This window comes from Enhydra lutris, unplaced genomic scaffold (genome assembly GCF_002288905.1).
Source record: "Enhydra lutris kenyoni isolate GAN:26980312 unplaced genomic scaffold, ASM228890v2 scaffoldscaffold26, whole genome shotgun sequence".
Lineage (NCBI taxonomy): Eukaryota > Metazoa > Chordata > Mammalia > Carnivora > Mustelidae > Enhydra > Enhydra lutris.
Window position 1 is genome coordinate 24692541 of NW_019154110.1, and position 22691 is coordinate 24715231.

The 22691-nt window shown below is 40.5% G+C and overlaps 1 protein-coding gene across 1 annotated transcript in view; it reads right to left on the reverse strand.

Annotated features, from left to right (window-relative positions):
* LOC111151620 (F-box and leucine rich repeat protein 20) overlaps positions 1-22188 on the reverse strand; it is a 99136-nt gene extending 76948 nt beyond the window's left edge. Inside the window, exon 1 of the mRNA XM_022509718.1 lies at positions 22141-22188. Within this exon, the coding sequence (XP_022365426.1) occupies positions 22141-22188 (48 nt within the window). The remainder of the gene's footprint in view (positions 1-22140) is intronic.
* Positions 22189-22691: the final 503 nt, after the last annotated feature.

Consider the following 22691-nt stretch of genomic DNA (forward strand, 5'->3'; position numbering starts at 1 on the left):
GCTCAGTCGGTTAAATGACCAACTCCAGATTTTGGCTCAGGTCATGATCTCAGGGTCCTGGGATCAAGCCCCATGTGGGACCTGCTCAGCGGGGAGTCTGTTTCTCCCTCTCCCTCTGCCCCTCTGTCCTGCTCATGCTTTCTCTCTTAAATAAATAAAATCTAAAGAAAAAAAAAAAGGTAACAGAGGAATATCTTTAGGGTATTAAGGAAAATAAATGCAACTGAGAGCTCTATACCCAGCTAACCTAAGGGGACCCCACCAATTAGGAGAAAAGAAAGATGTCCCCACATATATAATAACTGAGTTCGCCACCCATACATCTACAGTAAAATAACTTAGAAAGGATCTACCTTCAAAGAAGAAAAGTGTACCAGGTACTTCTGCCTCTGCTTACAGTAGTGATGGACTACATTATTCTCATGAATTCTCCTAACATGGACCACTAAAAAAGTTGGGTGAAGTAATGGGTGCCCGGGTGGCTCAGCTGGTTAAGCTGGCTCAGGTCATGATCCCAGAGTCCTAGGATGGAGTCCCACATCGGGCTCCCAGCTCCACAGGGAGTCTGCTTCTCCTTCTGACTTTCTCCCTTCTCATGCTCTGTCTCTCTCTCTCTCTAATAAATAAATAAAATCTTTAAAAAAAAATTTGGGTCAAGTATTAAAAATGACAATAATAATAGTAGACTTTTTAAAAGCAGGGATTAGGAAAAAATAGTATAAAGAACTATCAATCCAAAATCTAGAACGTGAGAGCCCATACTCAAGAATAAAACTTGATGTCAATATTATTAGATAAAATTTAATTCAAGGACAGAATCATCAAGAGTAAAAAGGAGGTTTTCTTTACAGAAGCAATTCACAAAGAAAATTTAACATTTGTTGAAGTTTATATATCTGAAAACAGAGCTTCAAAATATATGAAGAACTGCACTACAAGAAAAAATAAACAGGGGTGTCTGGGTAGCGCAGTTGGTTAAGTGGCCAAAGCTTGGTTTCAGCTCAGGTCATGATCTCAGGGTCCTGGGATCAACCCCCGAGGTGGGCTCAGGGCTCTGCACTCATCACAGAGTCAGCTTATCGCTCCCTCTCCCTCTGCCCCTCCCTCCACTCGCTCGCCCGCACTTGCTCAAATAAACACATCTTTAAAAAAAAAAAAGGGGGAATAAACAAATTTCAACATGGCTGGAGAATTTTAATATTCTTATAGAAACCAACAGACAGACAAAATGTTAACAGAGACCTCTAGGATCTGAGTAACACATATATAACAAGCTTGATCAAAGAGATGTTTAATGAACTCAAACAACTTACACTCACTGATGGACCTTATGCGCCCCGCACCCTTGTAAGCCCTTTTTATGTATGACATCATTTAACTCTTACAACAACTCTGGAAAGGATTCTATGACTAGTTCCATTTCGTAAGTAAGAAAACTGAGGTGCAGAGATTAGATGTGTTCCAAGATCACACAATTTTAAATAGTGATCTTAGCCAAAGTATGAACGGATGAAAAAATCAGCTTTGCCACAGTAAGACAGTGTGCTGCATGTTAGCAATTAGAAAAGATCTTGAGAAAATAATAGATAATAAAGTAAAATGTTTTACTGGACAAACACTATGATCCCTTTCAAAACTATCATCAGCCCTCTCTAAGTTTTCCACGTTTAAACAGACTTTTAAAATTTTTCTAAGTTAGAAATACAAGGTCCGGGGGCACCTGGGTGGCTCAGTGGGTTAAGGCCTCTGCTCGGGTCATGATCCCAGGGTCCTGGGATCGAGTCGGGCTCTCTGCTCAGTGGGGAGCCTGCTTCCCTTCCTCTCTCTCTGCCTCCCTCTCTGCCTACTTGCGATCTCTGTCAAATAAATAAATAAAATCTTAAAAAAAAAAAAAGAAATACAAGGTCCGCTTTCCCCTCCCCTAGGAGGGGACAATCAGTACGCTTCTCCTTCTCCACCTAAAAGTCTTTTGTTTCCTCTACTTAAGGGGGTATCTATATCTATATCTATATAAATAGACACAATTTTGAGAAATGTTAAGAAGATGGGGTATTCTGGTCTCCAGCCTCTGGCTGATAAGCACTTCTTCCTTTCTGCAATTCAGTTCTTTAAAAAGACAGTCTCATTTTAAAATCTTTTGTCTGTGATCTTTTTTCCACATCAAACCCAAACATTCAATAAACAGAAAATTCTACTGTCTTCCAACACAGAATATTTACAAAAATTGATGATGCTCTTGACCACAAAGAAACATCAAACACCTATTATCATTAGTAACTAATACACATATATTATACACACTAAATCAAAATTAGAAATGACCAAGAAAACAGCACCTTAAGATCAATATACCTGAAGTTTTAAAATTCAGACAGGAAATAGTGGAGCTGAGATATGAACCCAGGTAGTCTGGTTCCACAGTTCTGCTCACTGAACACTAAATTATGGTTCTAATTATTGTGTTCCAAGTCAATATTATCCAAAGTGTGATACTCACTTAGGGATCACCTTTATATTTCCTAGAAATGCAATTTTATGGGCCAGGTGACTTGCCAGTTTTCCAGGTGATTGTTAAGGAAACTGAACTTAGAAAACCCCTTCTCTAAACCATGATTCTTAATCCTAGAAAAAGCTCTGCTTTGGATTCCTTATAATGTGAGATAACAAGCACCTTATTATTTAAGCTACTAAACAAGTTTCCTGTTACTTGTAGCTGAGAGCATCCTAACTGGATACAAAAATGAGCACACAAAAATCAACAAACTTCATAGCTGTCTAATGACAGTAAATCCTATCAGCTCTGCTTTCAGGATATATCCAGAACCCAATTACTTCTTAAACCTCCACCACAATCAACTTCACACAAGAAAGAACTATTACTTTTCTGAATTACTGCAAGAACCTTAAACACCAGTTATACACTACTTCTCCAAAAAGCAAGAATGATCCTTTCAAAACTTGAAATATAGCATGTTCCTCTTCTGCCCCCGAATCCCTCTGGCTTCCCCCGTCAGAATAAAATTAAGAGCCAATGAGCCCATTCATGGTCTGCCCTGCTCTCCATCAACCCCTCTCCATTCTCACTCCTAACTGTGACCTCACTCCCTCCCACAGCAACCCAACTTCACCATCATCTGGCCACAGGGACCTACCCGGTGGCCATTCCACAAACACATCAAGCGCACTCCCACCTTCATTTTTGCATTCCTTCCCCTATAATAGTCTTTTCTTGCTCCTTTTTTTAATTTTGATTTTTTAAAGATTTTATTTATTTATTTGACAGAGAGAGACACAGCAAAAGAGGGAACACAAGCAGGGGGAGAAGAAGAGGGAGAAGCAGGCTTCCCACCAAGCAGGGAGCCCGATGTGGGGCTCAATCCCAGGAACCTGGGATCATGACCCAAGCTGAAGGCAGATGCTTAAAGACTGAGCCACCCAGGCGCCCCTGTCATTTTTTTTTTCCTTTAAGTAATCTGTTCACCCATCATGGGGCTTGAATTCAGAAACCCAAGATCAGGAGTCACATGCTCCACCAACGGAACATCAGGTGCTCTGTCCATGATGTCTCTAACTCTGCTCAAATGGTCACTTCAGCCGTCAGGTCTTCCTTAACCATTTTATGTAATTACGAACCATGCCCAATTCCCTTCCTCTTTTTCTTGTATTCATTTTTGTCCACAGTACTTATCAGCATCCGACATATTATATAACTACTTTTTTAAAGATTTTATTTATTTATTTGACAGACAGAAATCAAAAGTAGACAAAGAGGCACACAGAGAGAGAGGGGGAAGCAGGCTCCCTGTAGAGCAGAGAGCCCAGGACCCTGGGATCATGACCTGAGCCAAAGGCAGACACTTTACCCTGCTGAGCCACCCAGGCATCCCTATAATTACTTTTAAAACCGGTTTTATGTCGAATTTCCCTCACTACATTTTAAACTCCCAAAGGGCATTTCTTGCATTTTGTCCACTTTTATACCCTCAGCATCAATAGCAATCTCATGCATGTATAAATTACTCAACAAACATTTGCTGACTGAATTAGTGATTAGAAAATATAACAGAAAAAAAGTCCACTTATAATATTATTAAAAATGATAAAGCATGCAAAAACAAAAACTGGGTAAAATCATAAAGGAAGAACTCTATACAAATGTGCTGGAAAAAGCTAAATATGTATAATGTTCATGAATGGGAAAGAAAATATTATGAAGTTATGAATTTCCCCAAATTAACGTATACGGCCAATTAACCAGAACTGTGGTACTGGCAATAAAAAATAGATGTATGAAACAGAACACAGTTCAAAAACAGACCTCTGAATTAATTAGTTTTATGTTAAAAATGGCATTTCAAGGGGCATCTGGGTGGCTCAGTTAGTTAAGCGTCTGCCTTTGGCTCAGGTAATGATCCCGGGATCCTGGGATTGAGTCCCTCATCGGGCTCCCTGCTCAGCGGGGAGCCTGCTTCTCCCTCTCCCACTCCGCCTGCTTGTGTTCCCTCTCTCGCTGTGTCTCTCTGTCAAATAAAAAATAAAATCTTAAAAAAAAAAAAAAAAGGCATTTCAAAACCAGTGGGGAGAAGATGGACTAAACCGTGGTAGAATAACTGGGTATCCATATGGGGGGAAAGCTCATTTAGAACCCCGTCTTACAAAATAAACTTCAGGAAGGTTAAAAACAGATGAAAAAAAAATTTAATGTGACAAAATAAGGAAGGATATTTATAATCTTGGAATAAGGGGCTGTTTTTTATATAAACATAGAAAAAATATAAGCAAAGAGACAAGCCCACTCAATGGAAGTTTTTGCAAATATGTAAGTATTTACATATTTACACAAAGGGCTAGTATTCAATATCAGGAATGCCTAGGAAGGACACAACCCAATTTTTTTTTTAAAGATTTTATTTATTTATTTGACAGACAGAGATCACAAGTAGGCAGAGAGGCAGTCAGAGAGAGAGGAGGAAGCAGGCTCCCCACGGAGCAGAGAGCCCGATGTGGGGCTCGATCCCAGGACCCTGGGATCACGACCTGAGCCAAAGGCAGAGGCTTTAACCCACTGAGCCACCCAGGCGCCTCACAACCCAATTTTTAACACTTGACAAAGGATAAAATAGGTAATCTATGGAAGAAATAAAAGTGATCAATATAAAACATCAAAGACTATAACATAAAACAGTAGACACTCAACTTCAGTAGTAATGAAAATACAAAATAAAGCAATAAAATACAACTTTTCACCAGTCAACAAAAAATTTTAAAGTTGGGAAACATTATTTTGAGTGAAGGTATAAAGAAACAAGTTCACTCATACACTATGGGCCGAAACATAAATTCAGAAGTCAATTTGACAATATATAATAAATCTAAAAAACATATTCCCTATGACCCCAAAATCCCTCTCCCTGGTATTTGCCATAAAGGAACACATGCACATATACACCAGAAGGCATATGTATGGGTACCAGAATATCTGTTGCATTTTTGTTTGATCTGCGAAGGAGAAAACCTAAAGGTCCATTAATAGCTAGCTTTATAAACTAGAATATTTATATAATACTATGTAGCTGTTAAAAGAAATACATCTACAGATCTCTTAAGACATACTATAGTGAGGTGCCTGGGTGGCTCAGTTCATTAAGTGACTGCCTTCAGCTCAGGTCATGATCCCGGGGTCCTGGGATCAAGCCCTGTATCAGGCTCCCTGCTCAGTGGAAAGCCTGCTTCTCCCTTTCCCACTCCTCCTGTTTGTGTTCCCTCTCTCACTGCGTCTCTCTCTGTCAGATAAATAAATAAAATCTTAAAAAAAAAAAAAAGACATACTGTACTTAAAATTACAGAATGACAGACACAATATGAGACTAATTATGTAAACACACACACAGAAAACTAATGCTATACAAAATCATAATAAAAGGTGTGTCTAGGTGGCTCAGTCTGTTAAGCGTCTGCCATCAGCTCTGGTCATGATCATGGGACGTCCCAGGATCGAGCCCCATGGTGGGCTCCATATTCAGTGGAAAGTCTGCTTCTCCCTCTCACGCTGCCACTCTACCTGCTTGTGCCGTCTGTGTCTCTCAAATAAACAAAATCTTAAAAAAAAAAAAAGCACATACACGAAAAAAAGCACAATAAAAGAGTTACAAGGATATTGCAAAGTTTAAAACTGGTTCTTATTCTTTAGGTAGACAGGATCGGGATTATGGGCAGTGTAAGGGGAAATTTTTATCATACTTAAAATGTTTTAATATTTTAAGTAAGAATTTCTTAATGTATTGCTTATATAAACTACATAAAACTTATTAACTTAAAAGAGGGAAAAGATGCTAAAAAACTTAAGTCTAGTATAATCTTGTTTATTCATAAAATATGAACATAACCATACATAATTTGCATAATTTACAAATGTATATATAGTAAACAGTTAACAATGATTACCTCTGGAGATGGGGGGCAGAGGAATTACTTTTCACCTGAAACTCACTTTAAGTTAAACAGAAAATTATAGTTTTATTTCTTTTCCAGGAATAAGTAATTTAATTTAGCCTCTATTTTCAGTCCCAAATTAGACCACAGGCCTATAAGACAGAAGTGGGCAGAAACATGTCCCTGAAATATATTGAACTTAGGGACCTGGAGTTAGTTTAGGACAGCCAAAGAGGCTGATGCTAGTTTCCCTTGGCTAAAATAATGGTAACATTTCACAGAGCACACCACTTAAACAGTCATAGCCCAACTCAGCCGCTATAAATAAAAACTACATACAGGAAAGTTTACTGAGCTAGTTTTGGTTAAGTGTTACTTAGACTTCCATCTGATCCTTTCCTTTTCTAAGGGTACTACTGGTGGGGTGCCTGGGTGACTCAGTCGGTTAAGTGAATGCCTTCAGCTCAGGTCATGATCCCAGGGTCCTGGAATCAAGTCCAATGTTGGACTCCCTGCTTGATGAGCAGCTTGCTTCTCCCTCTACATCACTTGTGCTCTCTCACGCACACTTGCTCTCTAATAAACAAATACTAAAAAATTTTTTAAAAAAGAGTACTACTGGCACTAAGCATAACAACTACTTACAAATACTATTTGACTAGCTAATGTTCATCCTGAATGTGTATCCAGACTTAATTGCAGAGAAGAAAAACACTGAGTGCAATTACGATAATGTGGAGCCTATATATTCTCCCCTAGTTCCCAGACTAATGCTGCATTGAATCCTGCGGTTTATCATTCTCATGTTAATTCAATACCAATACTGTCACCAATACTGTTACCAACAACACCCACAAAAACCCAGTCACCTGACTATACCCAGAGCATGTAAAACACAGAACAAAATTGGATCCTACATAGGTATGTAGTATTGTCAAGACTAAAAGGTGGCTGGCTGGCTCAGTTAGTAGATATTTCAGCTCAGGGTCATCAGTTCAAGCCCCACACTGGGCCTAGAATTTACTTATTAAAAAAAAAAAAGACTAAAATGAGTTAATTACACATTTCATTTTAACATGTATTTGATAGTGGTTAGAAGGGTCAGATAGATCCTGGCCATAACTCTAGAACACTTTGTATTTTTATGGGTGAGATACTTTTTTTTTTAAGATTTTATTTGTCAGAGAACAAGCAAGCCCAAGCAGGGGGAGCAGCAGGCAGAAGGAGAAGCAGGCTCCCCACTGAGCAGGGAGCCAGAGGATGCGGGCCTCGATTCCAGGCCCCTGGGATCACGACTTGAGCCGAAGGCAGACGCTTAACTGACTGAGCCACCGAGGTGTCCCTGGATGGGATAATTTTTTTTTTTTTTGGATGGGATCATTTTTTTTTTTTTTAAAGATTTTATTTATTTATTTGACAGAGAGAGATCACAAGTAGACAGAGAGGCAGGCAGAGAGAGAGAGAGAGAGGGAAGCAGGCTCCCCGCCGAGCAGAGAGCCCGATGCGGGACTCGATCCCAGGACCCTGAGATCATGACCTGAGCCGAAGGCAGCGGCTTAACCCACTGAGCCACCCAGGCGCCCCCTGGATGGGATCATTTTTAATGCAAATTTTACATTACTGAAATAAATAGAGATGGCTGAGTGGCTCAATTCAAAACTGAGGAAAATGCTGCCCAGACTATGTAAGTCAAACCAAAGAAAACACTTGCAAAAAGGCTTAATATGAAGCTTCACAAACTTATATTCAAGGTTCTACAAATACTTATTGAACTGTTTTAATAGCTCACTCCTAGTCTTCACGAAGAATTATAGTAAAGAAGGTAATCAACTCAGTTTTATTAGACCATATGGATTATATACTAAGAGCTTTTGGTCAAACCGTAATTTACACAGGTACCTTGATACTCTTTACACAGAATATTTGTTCATGGCTGTTTAAGGGAGTTATTTAAGTTGGCTAGTAAGTATGGCTAATAAGCCAAAGTACAGGTTCTATTCCCATACTTTGTAATCCCTCCACACAATTAGCTTTGCTCAGTTTCATGGCCACAAACTCAAGTGTTAAATCAGTTCTAACCAACATCTTATAAACGCCTGTTATGGGTCAAAAGAGGAATAATGAATAAATTGTTCGAAACAACTGATTCTTAGTCAGCATACACTAGAGACAAATATAACAGACTTCAAGTCAACTGGATTAGAGTTCTGGCTTTTATACTTAGCTATTTAATGTTGGGAAAATAACAGCCTTTCAGAGCATCTGCTTTCTTATCTATAAAATAGCAGAGAAACACCCTCCATCTAACACACAAGATTTTTTTTAAGTTCAAATGAAATCATAAACGGGAACATGTTCTTTAATATGTAAAACACTATCAATTTGTTACTTGAGAAGTTCAAATCTCTCTCCTACTGAAGGAGGGGGTGAGTAGGATGCCACATATATATATATACACCCTGAAAAAAATATCTATATAAATTTTTTTTCTTCAGCATTATGCAAAGTCATTCATAAATTTCTTAAGGAGATTTATTTATTCCCTGAAAAACAAATGGAGCACCAGTGTTTACCGACAAACTATACAATTAACTCCAGGAACTACTGGTCAAAGTGTTACTTTCCTGTTGTTACTCTTTTTCTAACCTTGTTTAATTTCTGTTTGAATCTCAGAGGAATGTCCAGCTTTAGTGAGGAGCAGTGACTCTGATTAGCTCTATTATTAGTGGTGCTACTGTTTTGTTTGCCTAAAGATAGGTCAGCAAACTCAAAGAAATTACTAATAAAAACCTGCCTATCTTTTCCCTTGGTCCTTTCTTGTAAATATGCAGAGAATGTCAGAAAGAAGGGTAAGTAATTCATACCTGCACTCTTAAGAGTTTACGCCTGACATTAGAGTGCTAATATTTTTAAAAATCAGGGTCAATGAGTTTTGTTTTCTTTTAAATGCACTATGAATGCTTTTAATGAAATTGGTTCTTGTCACTCTTCAATACCTCTAACCCTGCATTTACCAGAACCTACTAATTATCTTTCTTCCTAACTAGACTAGAGGCAGAGACAATGTTTTAGAGCAGCTTTGTACCTTTAACACCTATCAATATCGGACACACAGTTGGTAGCTAAGTAAATTTTGTGTAGTACTGAACTCCTACCAGCAGTACACCTTGATTTTCTATAGTGAGATTTTCTGAGCCCTAAGACAAGGTCAGATACGCTTGCCTGAGCTCCCAGATGTTTCTCATAGCTTACGAGGCTGTATAGTGTGTTCTGGTGGTTTCGCTGGTGAAACTGAACGTATCTGCTCATGTAAAACACCAAAGTAACAAATTAACTGTCTTTTAGGTGCTATATATTAGATACCACATCTTGTTTCCAGGACTAAAACATCTAGGATAGGACAGAAACCGGACAGGTGTACTGATTTTAAGATGACAAATTCATGGTATGTTAAATCTATTTCTCCATGGAGTTCAGGCTGCAAATACAAGTTACATTTGTATTCCTTATCACAGTATTTTTTTTTTTAAGATTTTATTTATTTATTTGACAGACAGAGACCAGAAGTGGGCAGAGAGGCAGGCAGGGAGAGAGAGAGGGGGAAGCAGGCTCCTGTGAGCAGAGAGCCTGATGCGGGGCTCGATCTCAGGGCCCTGAGATCACGACCTGAGTCAAAGGCAGAGGCTTTAACCCACTGAGCCACCCAGGCGCCCCATCACAGTATTTTTTTAAAAGATTTTATTTATTTGGGGGCGCCTGGGTGGCTCAGTGGGTTAAGCCTCTGCCTTTGACTCAGGTCGTGATCTCAGAGTCCTGGGATCGAGTCCCACATCGGGCTCTGCTCTGCGGAGAGCCTGCTTCCTCCACGCTCTCTCTGCCTGCCTCTCTGACTACTTGTGATCTGTCAACTAAATAAATAAATTCTTTAAAAAAAAAAAAGATTTTATTTATTTAGTTGACAGACAGAGATCACAAGTAGGCAGAGAGATTTTTTAACATAAACTTATATTATGTCTAAGGGAACTTCTGAAACTTGCATGCCAGATCCAAAGGTTTTAAGGGACCAGTATTGGGCAACTTCACTGGTAATTCTAACAGACATTCAGGTCCTTCCTTATTTATTTCTATTGTGACACTCAGTTTCTATAAATGAAATTTAGTTTCACTTATTCCTCCTTAATAATGTCCACGTAGGGAGTACTATTAGAAAGAGTTCTAGGTTTTATCTTTTTTTTAAAATGAGCTACGGGGCGCCTGGGTGGCTCAGTGGGTTGAGGCCTCTGCTTTCGGCTCGGGTCATGATCCCAGGGTCCTGGGATCGAGCCCCGCATTGGGCTCTCTGCTCAGCGGGGAGCCTGCTTCCTCCTCTCTCTCTGCCTGCCTCTCTGCCTACTTGTGATCTCTGTCTGTCAAATAAATAAAATCTTTAAAATAAATAAATAAATAAATAAACTGAGTTATAACTGACATACAACATTATATTAGATCTCACCTTTACCTAACAATCTCGTTTGTATCAAGTTACGTAATACACATCTGAAATCTTATTTTAGAGCTCTAAAGACAAACAGAGGTAAGTGGTTTTTCCCAGGCTCAGCGTAAGCTCCCAACAGTGCCGACATTAGGTGCCTTGGGATCTTGATTCCTATATCTGGCCAAACTTTTCTGTCTGGACCAGAGACTGATGAATTCAGATTAAATTTATGTCACTTAGGGCCTATAATCTACCTTTTGAGGCATATAATCTACATACAATTATTCTTTCTTAAGAAATGTTTTGAGACTGCATTTTTTGTTGTTGTAGAGATCTAGATTTGGGAAACTTCTTTTGTGTACCTGTTAGCTCTGACTAAGAATACTATTAAGTCCCTTATCTTCCTGAAGTACTACTATTCATGAGAATATGTCAGGAAAGTTATAGTATTCAATAGATGTTTTAACTTATCCAAGGAGAATTCCAAAACAGGTCAGGTTTCTTTCCCACAAGCGGGTTGCAGAAATAAGTTAGGATGTGATTTTTTCCAACTTGGGCTTCTTTACATGAAGGACATGTAAACATTTTCAAAAAGCTGATAAGGATGAGTGTGGGGAAAGAGTATTAGCAATGCAGACTTCTTTTTCAAAAATAAATACATCTCTACTTGTCTGTGTTCAGTCATGCCATAGCTTTATTTTCTACAAATCAGGGAAGGGAGAAAGACTGGTTTCTGGGTAAAAGCTGACTGATCTAGTGTTTTAAATGTCAACTTACAATTTGGTGCCAGATTCTTCTCATCTTCAGAGGCATTTACCCACATCTGCCTAACAATGAATACAATACTGGTTGCAGTATAAACTCCAGATTGAAACACTGCTAAATTACTACTCTTCAACTACACTGATTAAAATTCATAGGTGTTCCTGTTTCATAAACCCAATACATAAAACTGAATCAGATGAATAAAGAGATAACTAGTTACATTGTTTCCTTTGTAATAGAATTTTTCCTTAAAAAAATTAAAATAATGATTTACAAAAAGTCTAATTAAAAACACTTCTACTTTAAATAAATATAATGAGAGTCATCATTTACTGAATGCTTACTGTGTGGTAGATTCCACAAAGTAATATAATAATAGGCATTATTTACTGAGCCCTTATTGTTCAGTAGACAACTTGCTAAGTGCTAACATTACAGAATTAAATCCCCACAATCCAGTCAAGTAGGCATTATACCCATTTTGGATATTGAAAATTTGAGACTCAGAGAGATTAAGTAACTTGTCCAAGCTCACATAGATGGTTAAGTGGCAAAGCCAGGGTTTAAATTCAGACTTCAGAGTTTGACTCAGAGCTCAGACAAAGCTAATGCTCTTAAACAGATTCTCTCTATATAAATTCCATACATCCTAAGAAACTGAATCACAGCACACTAAACTCCAGGATATTATACAATCATTATATCCATTCCTCACTCCTCTGAAAGATGTTCGTTTGGACAGACATACACCAGCTTTTTCTTTCTCTAAGTGTCTACCTCTACTTCTATCAGAATTCAGTGCAAGAACAACCAGGATTCCAAAGTAGAATATGGGTTAAGATCACACAGGCTGTTTTGTCTTTACTAGCAGTTGTAAGCAAAGAAATGTAAGAACACTGGCAATAAAACTGAGTATCTGATCTCTAATCTGCAGCAAGTTAGGGGACTTATTTATAGAGAATCACAGAATTTCTATGATAGAAAGAACTTACAGTTGCAGCAATGGAGGTCCACAAAGGACATACAGATACCAGTACACACACACGTTATTACATACATATCATTACATATACATATAATGTATATTTATAAATACATGGATGTGAGTACTTATTTCAAAGTTCAGAATTGTATTATTTCCATTTGTAAATCCTTAAGAAATCCTTAAGAAATCACCTTAACACTTTCATCCTCTTTTTACTCAAATTAATTTCAAAATTAGAACATTAAAATGTATAAATGATCTGGTTCAAAAAATAAGATGACAAAGAATGATTTAAAAACAAAACAAACAAAAATAACATGACAAAAAAAGGATAATATTCTAAGAGAACTCTGGAAAACTTTGTGGCTAACACTTACAGTTAACATTAAATTGTTAAGTTGCAGGCAACTCCCCGCCCACCCTCTTTGAAAGAGGAAAAAAGAAAAAGAAAAACATAACAAAACTGGCTCTTTGTTGGTAAACTGTAATTCAGTATACACAGAGTCGGCAATGACCTTCCCCTGGGCCTAAACTGTCAACCAAGAGTGCCATATGCATAAGAATAGGCACTCTATATTTAAAAACCTGCCCTAATCTAGATAATTTACTGTTTTCTTTTTGCCTGTCTTTCCTGCCACAGAAATCACCTCATTCTGCAGATCGTAAAGCAAACTCGAAGCACCCAGAGTACCTATACCTAGGGTTTCTTACTGTTACAAATTAGAAGTAAAACTGAAAATGCTTTTCCATTTTTTACTTTAAAACAATTTATGAAACTATATCTGCCTGCATCCTCTAGTTGATCAGGAAGCACACTAACCAACAAATACCATAATAGCTGGCATATCTAATTATATAAAATTGGGCAGGCATTTGATTTATTGCTTACCTTCACCCCCATGTTGTTAGATATGATTTCTGTCTTAGCAAGTAATGCATAAGATCAATTTGCTACTTGCTTTCACAGTATTCAATTTCCTTTTTAGTTTTTACTAGAAATTCCTGGGACATAATTCAAGGACAAAAATGGAAGAAGGGACGCCTGGGTGGCTCAGTGGATTAAGCAGCTGCCTTCGGTTCAGGTCATTATCCCGGGGTCCTGGGATCAAGCCCTACATCAGGATCCCTGCTCAGTGGGGACCCTCCTTCTCCCTCTCACCCCTCCTCATGCTCTCTCCCTCTCATTCTCTCTCTGTGTCTCCCAAATAAATAAAATCTTTTTAAAAAAATGGAAGAAATTGCCAATATATATTTCATGATTGACTAAACTCTTGTCTACCATGATTTATTTGGTGACTTTAACCTCACAGCAACTTAAGAGACTGAGCAAAAATGACTTAAATTACATTTCTACCTGATTACCACCGTCAGATATGAGGCTTATTAAATTCAGGAGAATATCATAAAGTCAAATTGGAGGAAAAATGATTAGGGAATAGAGGCTACTTAACCTATTGCTATAACTCACACATCTGCTATATAGTTATTAGATTATGTGCTGAAAATAACTACGCAGCAAAGCCATTCTTTTAAAAGAAAGTCTTCAAAAGCTAATGCAGATATATTTTGGATTTATTTACACCTGAATACATTCCTTCATTTTTAAAAGTTATATAATTAAACAAGATGAATCAAGCACAAATACCATGGCACAGTTCAATACCACCACCTAATGTTAGTTGCTATTAAGCTAAAATCTTTTATCAAATGGGTCCAAATGTGCTAAGACATAAAACTGTAAAACCAAGTTGTATGCCTGCATTTTTCTGAGTCAATCTTTGGGTAGGGGTCTGATCTAAGCATCCACCAAGACTGGAAGACCAAGTAGGAAAACAGTATAAAGACAACTATGCACAAGCAGCTAAATTTGGTCAGTTTAAGGGCATTCTTTCTTCTTCCTCCCTCCCTTGGATTTTCCTGGTGTAACGGAATATTTTATTTTGAACATCTAAAAATACCCTTCAAAAACCACAGTACTAGTTAGATTACTAAAAATTTTAATTCAGTTCCCAATGTGTCACAGGTTGGGAAACTAATCTAAGGGCTGGGTATGGAATCCCTGGCCTGTAACAAAAGTACTTAATAATTTGCAAGAAAAATGAGACCAAGATTTGAAGAGAGACACTTGGGAGATAAAAACAGGAGGATTTTATAAATTAAGATTAAAAAGTGACATCGACACTAACAGCTAAAACTGACAAATGACCTAAAATATAAGAATATAAAAATTTGAAAGTGTAAATACTTCTGGAACATTTCTAATACTGATTCAATGATTGAAAATCTTCCATGCAGAAATAGATTACATTTAAAAAATAAGAATGTATGACTTAAATATTAAGAACATACTTTGTAAAGTTTTTGCCAAGTTAAAAATTTTTAATGACAATGGAAAACATAATTTTCAATGTGTAATGACTTATCTTACGTAGACAGTAGAAACATACATACATTGATTTTAAAATAATGAAGTACTACAGTAAGTACATGATAACAACATACCAAACTTTAAAAGGTAAAAAGGAGGGACACCAGTCAGTTAGTTAAGAGACTGTCTTAGGCTCAGGCCATGATCCCAGGGGCCTGGGGTATAGAACCCCACACTGTAGCTGAGCTACACATCAGGTTCCCTGCTCAGCAGGAAGCCTGCCCCTCCCTCTCCCTCTACTGCTGCCTCTGCTTCTTCGTGCTGTCTCTCTCTCAAAAAAAAAAAAAAAAAAAAAAAAAAAAAAAAAAAAAAAAAATTAAAAAAAAAAAAAAAAAAAAGGGGCGCCTGGGTGGCTCGGTGGCTTGAAGCCTCTGCCTTCGGCTCAGGTCGTGATCCCAGGGTTCTGGGATCAAGCCCCACATTGGGCTCTCTGCTCAGCTGGGAGCCTGCTTCCTCCTCTCTCTCTGCCTGCCTCTCTGCCTACTTGTGATCTCTGTCTGTCAAATAAATAAATTAAAAAATCTTAAAAAAAACAACAACAACAAAACAAGGTAAAAAGGACCCATAATTACACAATAAACATTAATAACACTATTTTAAAAAACACAATATCCGAATAGGCCCAAAATGCCTAGATCTCTAATCTGGTCCTTGTATAATAATAGATAACTGCTTTCAAACTAATCTCTAAAGTGTTAAAAATAAAATCCCTTACTTTTACTAGTACACTTTCCCATTGCAAAGCTTTTCAAACATAATGAAGCAAATGGCTGTCACCCACTGGAAAAATGTACAACATTTTCCACGTAAACTAATTAGGAAAAGATGGTCATTTACTATGCAGAATGTTCCTATTTATTTATTTGACACAGAGAGAGAGAAAGAGAGAGACAGTGAGAGCGGGAACACAAGCAGTTGGAGTGGGAGAGGGAGAAGTAGGCTCCCTCTTCTGCGGGGCTGGATTCCAGGACCCTGGGATCATGACCTGAGCCAAAGGCAGATGCTTAACAAATGAGCCACCCAGGAGCCCCCAGAATGTTCTTTAGAAGATAAAACCTTTTGGGAGAAAAAAGGTAATTACTGCAGCCTTAGCAGTACTGTGCAACTCTGCCTATAAACTTTAACAATATTGGAGTGGCTGTTTTAGGAGAAACAGCCAAGGAAATGTGGTCCTCCAATTTTATTTTAAAAATTACAGATTCACAGGATTCTGGAATAAAAGGAACCACAACAACTGATTCTAACTTCTTTGTTTTTCAAAGGAGGGAAATGAGCAGACTGGAGAAATAAAAAGAAATGACCAAAGTTATAGTTAATTGGTGGCAAAAATTAAGATTAACATCCAGTTCTTTCAACCCCCAACACAGTGTATTCTTTCTGCCATACCAGATTTTATGATTTTTCTTGTTTTAGACAAACTGTCTTGATAAAATGAAGCAGGCAAATAAGTAGTACAATTTAATCTTACAGGCTATAATTTTATACATTTATCAAGGCAGCAGTGAGGTATAATGAAAAAAACAGTAAAGAACAGGGATTCAAAGTATCCCAATTGGAACTTATTTCCTAACTGTATGAATTGTAACATTTCCAGGCACTGATTAAACTGTCAATAGTATCTGTGATGTTGGTTAATGTTTTCATAATAGGTAACTAGACTTTTTAATGAACCCAAAAGGACAGAAATTTTACTCCGACAGTACTGTCATCTTATGATGGAGGTACTAAGACAACGATGAAATGGAGAGGCTTTACTAAAATATCTAAACTTAAGATTCGAGGGCTAGCTTAGATATTTATACCTGTCTGTAACTAGTCTGAGTGTTAAGGTAACACACATAAGGGCATCTGGATGGCTCAGCTGGTTAAGCATCCAACACTTTTTTTTTCTTTAAGATTTTATTTATTTGTCAGAGAGAGAGAGAGCGCGCGCACAGAGGCAGGCAGAGGTGGAGAGAGAAGCAGGGAAGGGGAGCAAGGAGCCCGAGAGGGGACTCGATCCTAGCACCCTGGGTTCATGACCTGAGCCGGACGGCAGCGGCTGAACCGACTGACCCACCCAGGCGTCCCAGCAACACTTTTTTTAAAAAAATATTTTATTTATTTAGGGGCACCTGGGTGGCTCAGTGGGTTAAGCCTCTGCCTTCGGCTGGGGTAATGATCCCAGGACCCTGGAATCAAGCCCCACATGGGGGGGGGGGGTGGTCCCTGCTCAGCAGGGAGCCTGCTTCCCCTCCCCACTCTCTACCTGCCTCTCTGCCTGCTTGTGACCTCTGTCAAAAAAAAAAAAAAAAAAAAAAAAAAACCTTAAAAAAAAACCTTAAAAAATTTTTTATTTATTTATTTGTCAGAGAGAGAGAGAGAGCAAGAGAACACAAGCAGGGGGGATGCCAGGCAGAAGGAGAAGTAGGATCCCCCGTTGAACAAGGAGCCTGATGTGGGACATGATCCCAAGACCTCAGGATCAGGGCCTGAACAGAAGGCAGACCTTAATGGACTGCACCACCCAGGCATCCCAGCATCCAATTATTGATTTTAGCTCAGATCATGATCTCAGGGTTGTGAGATCAGCCCCCCAAGTCAAGCTCCACACTGGGCATGGTGACTGCTCTTGCTTAAGATTCTCTCTCTCAGGGGCGCCTGGGTGGCTCAGTGGGTTAAGGCCTCAGTGTTTGGCTCGGGTCATGATCCTGGGGTCCTGGGATCTGCCTGTATTGGGCTCTCTGCTGGGCAGGGAGCCTGCTTCCTCCTCTCTCTCTGCCTGCCTCTCTGCCTACTTGTGATCTCTGTCTGTCAAATAAATTAAAAAAAAAAAAAAAATTCTCTCGCTTTCCCCTCTGCCCCTCCCCCCTAAACTTTTTTTAAAAAGGTAACATGCATTATAGTACTTCAAATGAAAGACAACTTCATTCTTGATAGCAAAGACAAAATAAAATATACTGGATGAAGAAATGTAGCAAAGTAATTGTCCACACATTTTATGGGTATTTATGCTATGTTATGCTAAAAACAGAGCAGAATGACAGAGAGCAGGTTGGAATCTTGGCTCCCCCATTTACTAGCTGTGCAACTTGAGCACTTCTTAGGCCCCAGCTTTCCTCAACGGTAAAACAGAATTGTGAGAATTAGAAGTAACTGAGGTAAAACATCTATCTCAGGGAGTGACATGCAGGATTCAATTAAGTTTGAAAGGAAATTATCAATATTTGCCACAAAACAATGTATACTATAAGTAATGTAATAAAAAGTATTTAGATGAAGAATTTCAACTGAGAGACACATTAGTCAGCACTATGTTAGCTTCTAAGAGTTACTTTTGTGGAAAGTTAATGCTAAAGTGATATAGCAAAGAACAATACATTTTCACATCTCTGTATCTCTTTAGCTCTTTTACCCGGCTATCGTCTACTCTGGCTATTCTACAGGATGCTACATATCTGACTCCATATCTGGAGTATTCTACTCCCTTTATTTTCACTTAAAATTTTTTTTCTACAGCTCCAGCCCTGAGCATGAGATTTAAAGTGTGTGGCCTGCATTACAACATCCAAAAGCATAATGCACATAATATTCCTTCTAAGATTTTAATGAATCAATCTTCCACCCAGAAAAAAAAAGTGACCAAGAAAAAGAAAACAGTAATCTTTCACTTTCTGTATTAACCATAATTTTTTTTTTTTTTAGATTTTTTATTTATTTGTCAGAGAGGGAGAGAGAGCGAGCGAGCACAGGCAGACAGAACGGCAGGCAGAGGCAGAGGGAGAAGCAGGCTCCCCGCCGAGCAAGGAGCCCGATGTGGGACTCGATCCCAGGACGCCAGGATCATGACCTGAGCCGAAGGCAGCTGCTTAACCAACTGAGCCACCCAGGCGTCCCTGTATTAACCATAATTTGAAATGAGTTATTATTTGCTACAAAAATGTCCTCCCCTCAAAAAAAATTCTCAGGGATCAGCTATACTTACAATCATAAAACTATCGGTCCTTTAAAGACCATTCTGTAATTTCGAGAATTAAAAAAGTAACCTGAGGGCACCTAGGTGGCTCAGTCATTAAGTGTCTGCCTTCAGCTCAGGTCATGATCCCAGAGTTCTGGGATCAAGCCCCACATCAAGCCCCACATCCGGCTCCTTGCTCCCTGGGAAGCCTGCTTCTCCCTCTCCTACTCTACCTGCTTGTATTCCCTTTCTCGTTGTCTCTTTCTCTGTCAAATAAACTAATAAAAATCTTTAAAAAAGAAAACAAGGTAACTTGATGTAAATGTTTTAGATATGAAAAGACTGCCTTGTCTACATGTCTTATCCATTGAAACTAAATATTTAAAATGTTTTCAATGAATTAGCAGTAAGTTTACTACTTCATAAGAGACCTAACAACTTGTTTTACTACTTGTAAATTGGACCCCTTCTTATCATAATAAAAGACTAAAATATTTGTAAACCAAAAACTAATCATGAATACTGTAGAAGGAGGGTTTTTTTAATCCCCTCTTATTCTTTATCTTATCAGACACCTTTAGAAAGCTTCCATTGGTTTAGTTCAAGGTAAGGACATATACTTAACAAGGCAATCAATTTTATTATGATAGTACCACCACTACAGGTAAACTACAAATTAAAATATAAGGTAATTACAAAAATAGGATTCAGCAATTTAATTTTAAAACACATACTACAAAAGAACTCCTTCCAACAATAACTCAGTCTAAAAGAAAATAGCAAAATGCACACTGCAATGGCAAAAGGCTATCCCCCACTCTGATCTTCAGTATGTGGGTTTCTCTTTCAAGAGTCCTGTTAACTGATAAAAGTCCACTCAATAATTTTAATGATGGTCTGGACTTTTACCATACAGTAGCACTATGTACAAAACCACCCTAAATTAAGCTTATTGGATCTCTCTACTTCAAGGCAACCTAAAGTTCTGTTCAAGTAAACACCAAATTATATCTACTATATTTTCTTCCTATGATTAAATTAAATACGAAAACTCTAAAGAAGCCAATTTCTTCATTTTTCTCCACTCCTCACCTCCAACAGTAATATTGTAGCACTCTGAATTTAAACTTCTCCCCAACACTTTCCACCCAGATCTTCCTGAATAAATCAAAACAGTTTCCCCATAAGCATAAAAAGAAACCAAGGAACAGACTAAACTGAAGACACTTAAGTAACAGTTTCACACCCGGCACCTAGTGGGCAAGTTTCCTTAAACTTTTGTTTCAGGGTCTTACAATTTCATCCTGCAAATGGAAATGAAGAAAAACACCAAGTGAGATGTACACTGAGCTGTGAGTGATCCCAGATCAGTCTGATTCTCTGCCAGAAAGGGCTAGGTAACATTTACTCTTCCAATTGCAGAAGTTTCTTTCCCTTATCCCCTCAGTAAACACTACTGAAATTCACCCGCAGTTAGAATACCTCACTTCCCAAAGGAATCACTTCCTTAACACGGTAACTACTCACTGAAGACGCTTTCAGGTGTTTTCCTATTTCCTCATTCATTCCTCCATTAGCTTTATATTAACCCTTCTCGCCAAAGGAGAAAAAGTTCTTAAAGAACGGATTTTCTGAAGTCTCTCCAACCTTCGTCCCAACCTCAAAGACCGTACACATCTAAGAGTTCCCAGAAACAATGAGCTACAAAAGTACAGACTAAACGGGAAAGAAGAGGAAGTATCAGAACAATACCCAAACCAAACACCGCAACGAAAACTCGTGGTCGTCTCTATCATCCCTGTCTACCACCCCCCACTTCCCCAGTTTAACCAAGGTCTCTGAAACTCTGAGAAATGGCCCTCTGGCCCGTAATTTCCCTCTCGAAGAAGGTGGCAGAAAGAAAAGAAGCCAGCTCCGGTTGATCGGAGCCGTGATGCTTTTTCTGCCGGGTGGAGGGAGGCAAGCCAAGGGTTGTGTAAAGAATGGAAAGCTGAGTGATACTGGGGGGAGGGGGGAATTAGGGCGCCAGAGCTAATCCCTAGCCGGGGCCCGCTCGTGGAAAAGGCTGGAGGTGACCAGCCCGGAGGACTAGAAAAGCTGGGCTGCACCCGGCTTTCGGGTCGCGAAAAAGGGGGAAGAAGTCTGGCAACCCCAGCGGTCGGTGGATGACGGCGCCAGGCAAGGGAGGAGGCTCCGTGCGGAGCGAAATTTTCGGGGCACAAGAGCGGGAATCGCCTTGCTCACTCCGCCCCAAACCCTCACCACCACCACCAGGCTCACACCTCAAACCTGCTCTTGGTCACTCCGTTCACGTCCCTCCTCATGGGGCCGGCGGGTGCGGCCGGGGCCGGGCGCTGCGGCGTGCGGAGTGCAAAGACTGGGGCCCCGGACAGGCCCCGGAGTTCCGGGACCGGGAAGAGGTAGAGGAGCGGCGGGCAGGGGCCGTCCGCGAGGAGGGGAAACCTCTCGGCTCCGGCGGGGCCTCCTCCACCTCCCGCAGAGCCGGCGGCGGCGACGACTGCTCGTCGCTAGCTCTTCTCTCTCCTCAGCCTCAACTTCAACCCAAAACAAAAACACTCCCCACCTGCCAGCAACGCCGCTCCTCATTGGGCAGAGCCGCCCGGGCCCTGGAACGGCGTGGGGAGGGGAGGAGGAGGAGCGCGCGGCGGCGGCCGCGGCGGCGGCCGCGGCGCGGGACCACCCCTCCCCCACTCCCGGGCGCAGTCCGCGACTGTCCGCCCGGGAGCAGCCGGAGCGCGGCGGCGGCGGCGGCGGCGGCGGCGGCGCGAACCCGCTCTTGCCTCCGAGCCACGCAAGCCCACCGCGAGAAGGAGAAGAAGGGAAGTGCCTATCTGTCTGTGTGTATTTGTGTATGGGAGGGGCCGTGGGGAGGGTGTGAGTACGCGCGTGCTCGCGAGTGAGGAAAGCAGGACAACTGCACATAGTACTGGAGCCCATCTAATCCCCTTCGCCGGCAGACAGCACGCACCCACCCAGCAAGCACTTGAGCTTTCTGTCAAGTCCTCCCAGCCCCCTAAGTCTTGTCGCTTCTTCCCCGGTAGCCTGTGCAGCCACATATGTCCTTCCCGGCCACCCAACTCCCTTTCCCTGTCACTCACTGTCGCCTTGAACCCAAAGTGCAGCAGGCGGTCCCTGCTCGGAGCCATTTTCCTCTGCTTTCTGGTTGTCTCTAGATTGAGGCAGTGCTGCTGCTGCTGCCGCCGCCGCCGTCGTTGCTGTCGATGCCGCCGCCTCCCCCGCCCCCGTGGATTGCATTACCGGGTGTTGCAGGGAGGCCTGGGGGGCCGCCGCAGGGCGTGGGTCTCCCTGTGCATGGATCAGGAGGACGGGGGCGGGGGTAACTGCGCTACCCTCTGCTCCAGGAATATACAGCGAGACCGCACCTCGCGCCTTGGGGTCAGGGGGTGCAGCGCAGGAGCTTGGCGACCACTCCTTTTAGCTGGGGGAGGGACGCGCTTTGGTGGTTGGGGGGGGCCAGATGAGGCTGAAGTGCCTTTGGCTTCCCCCGCCCCTCCGCCACCAGACTGCCGCTGGCGCCCAATGGGCTCTAGTGCCTTCCCATCCTCCAATCAGGGCTCTGGTTGGTTAGAACCTGATCCTGACGTCACTTTGGCGGGAGAAACAAGCGTGTCTTAACGAGTAGGCGGGG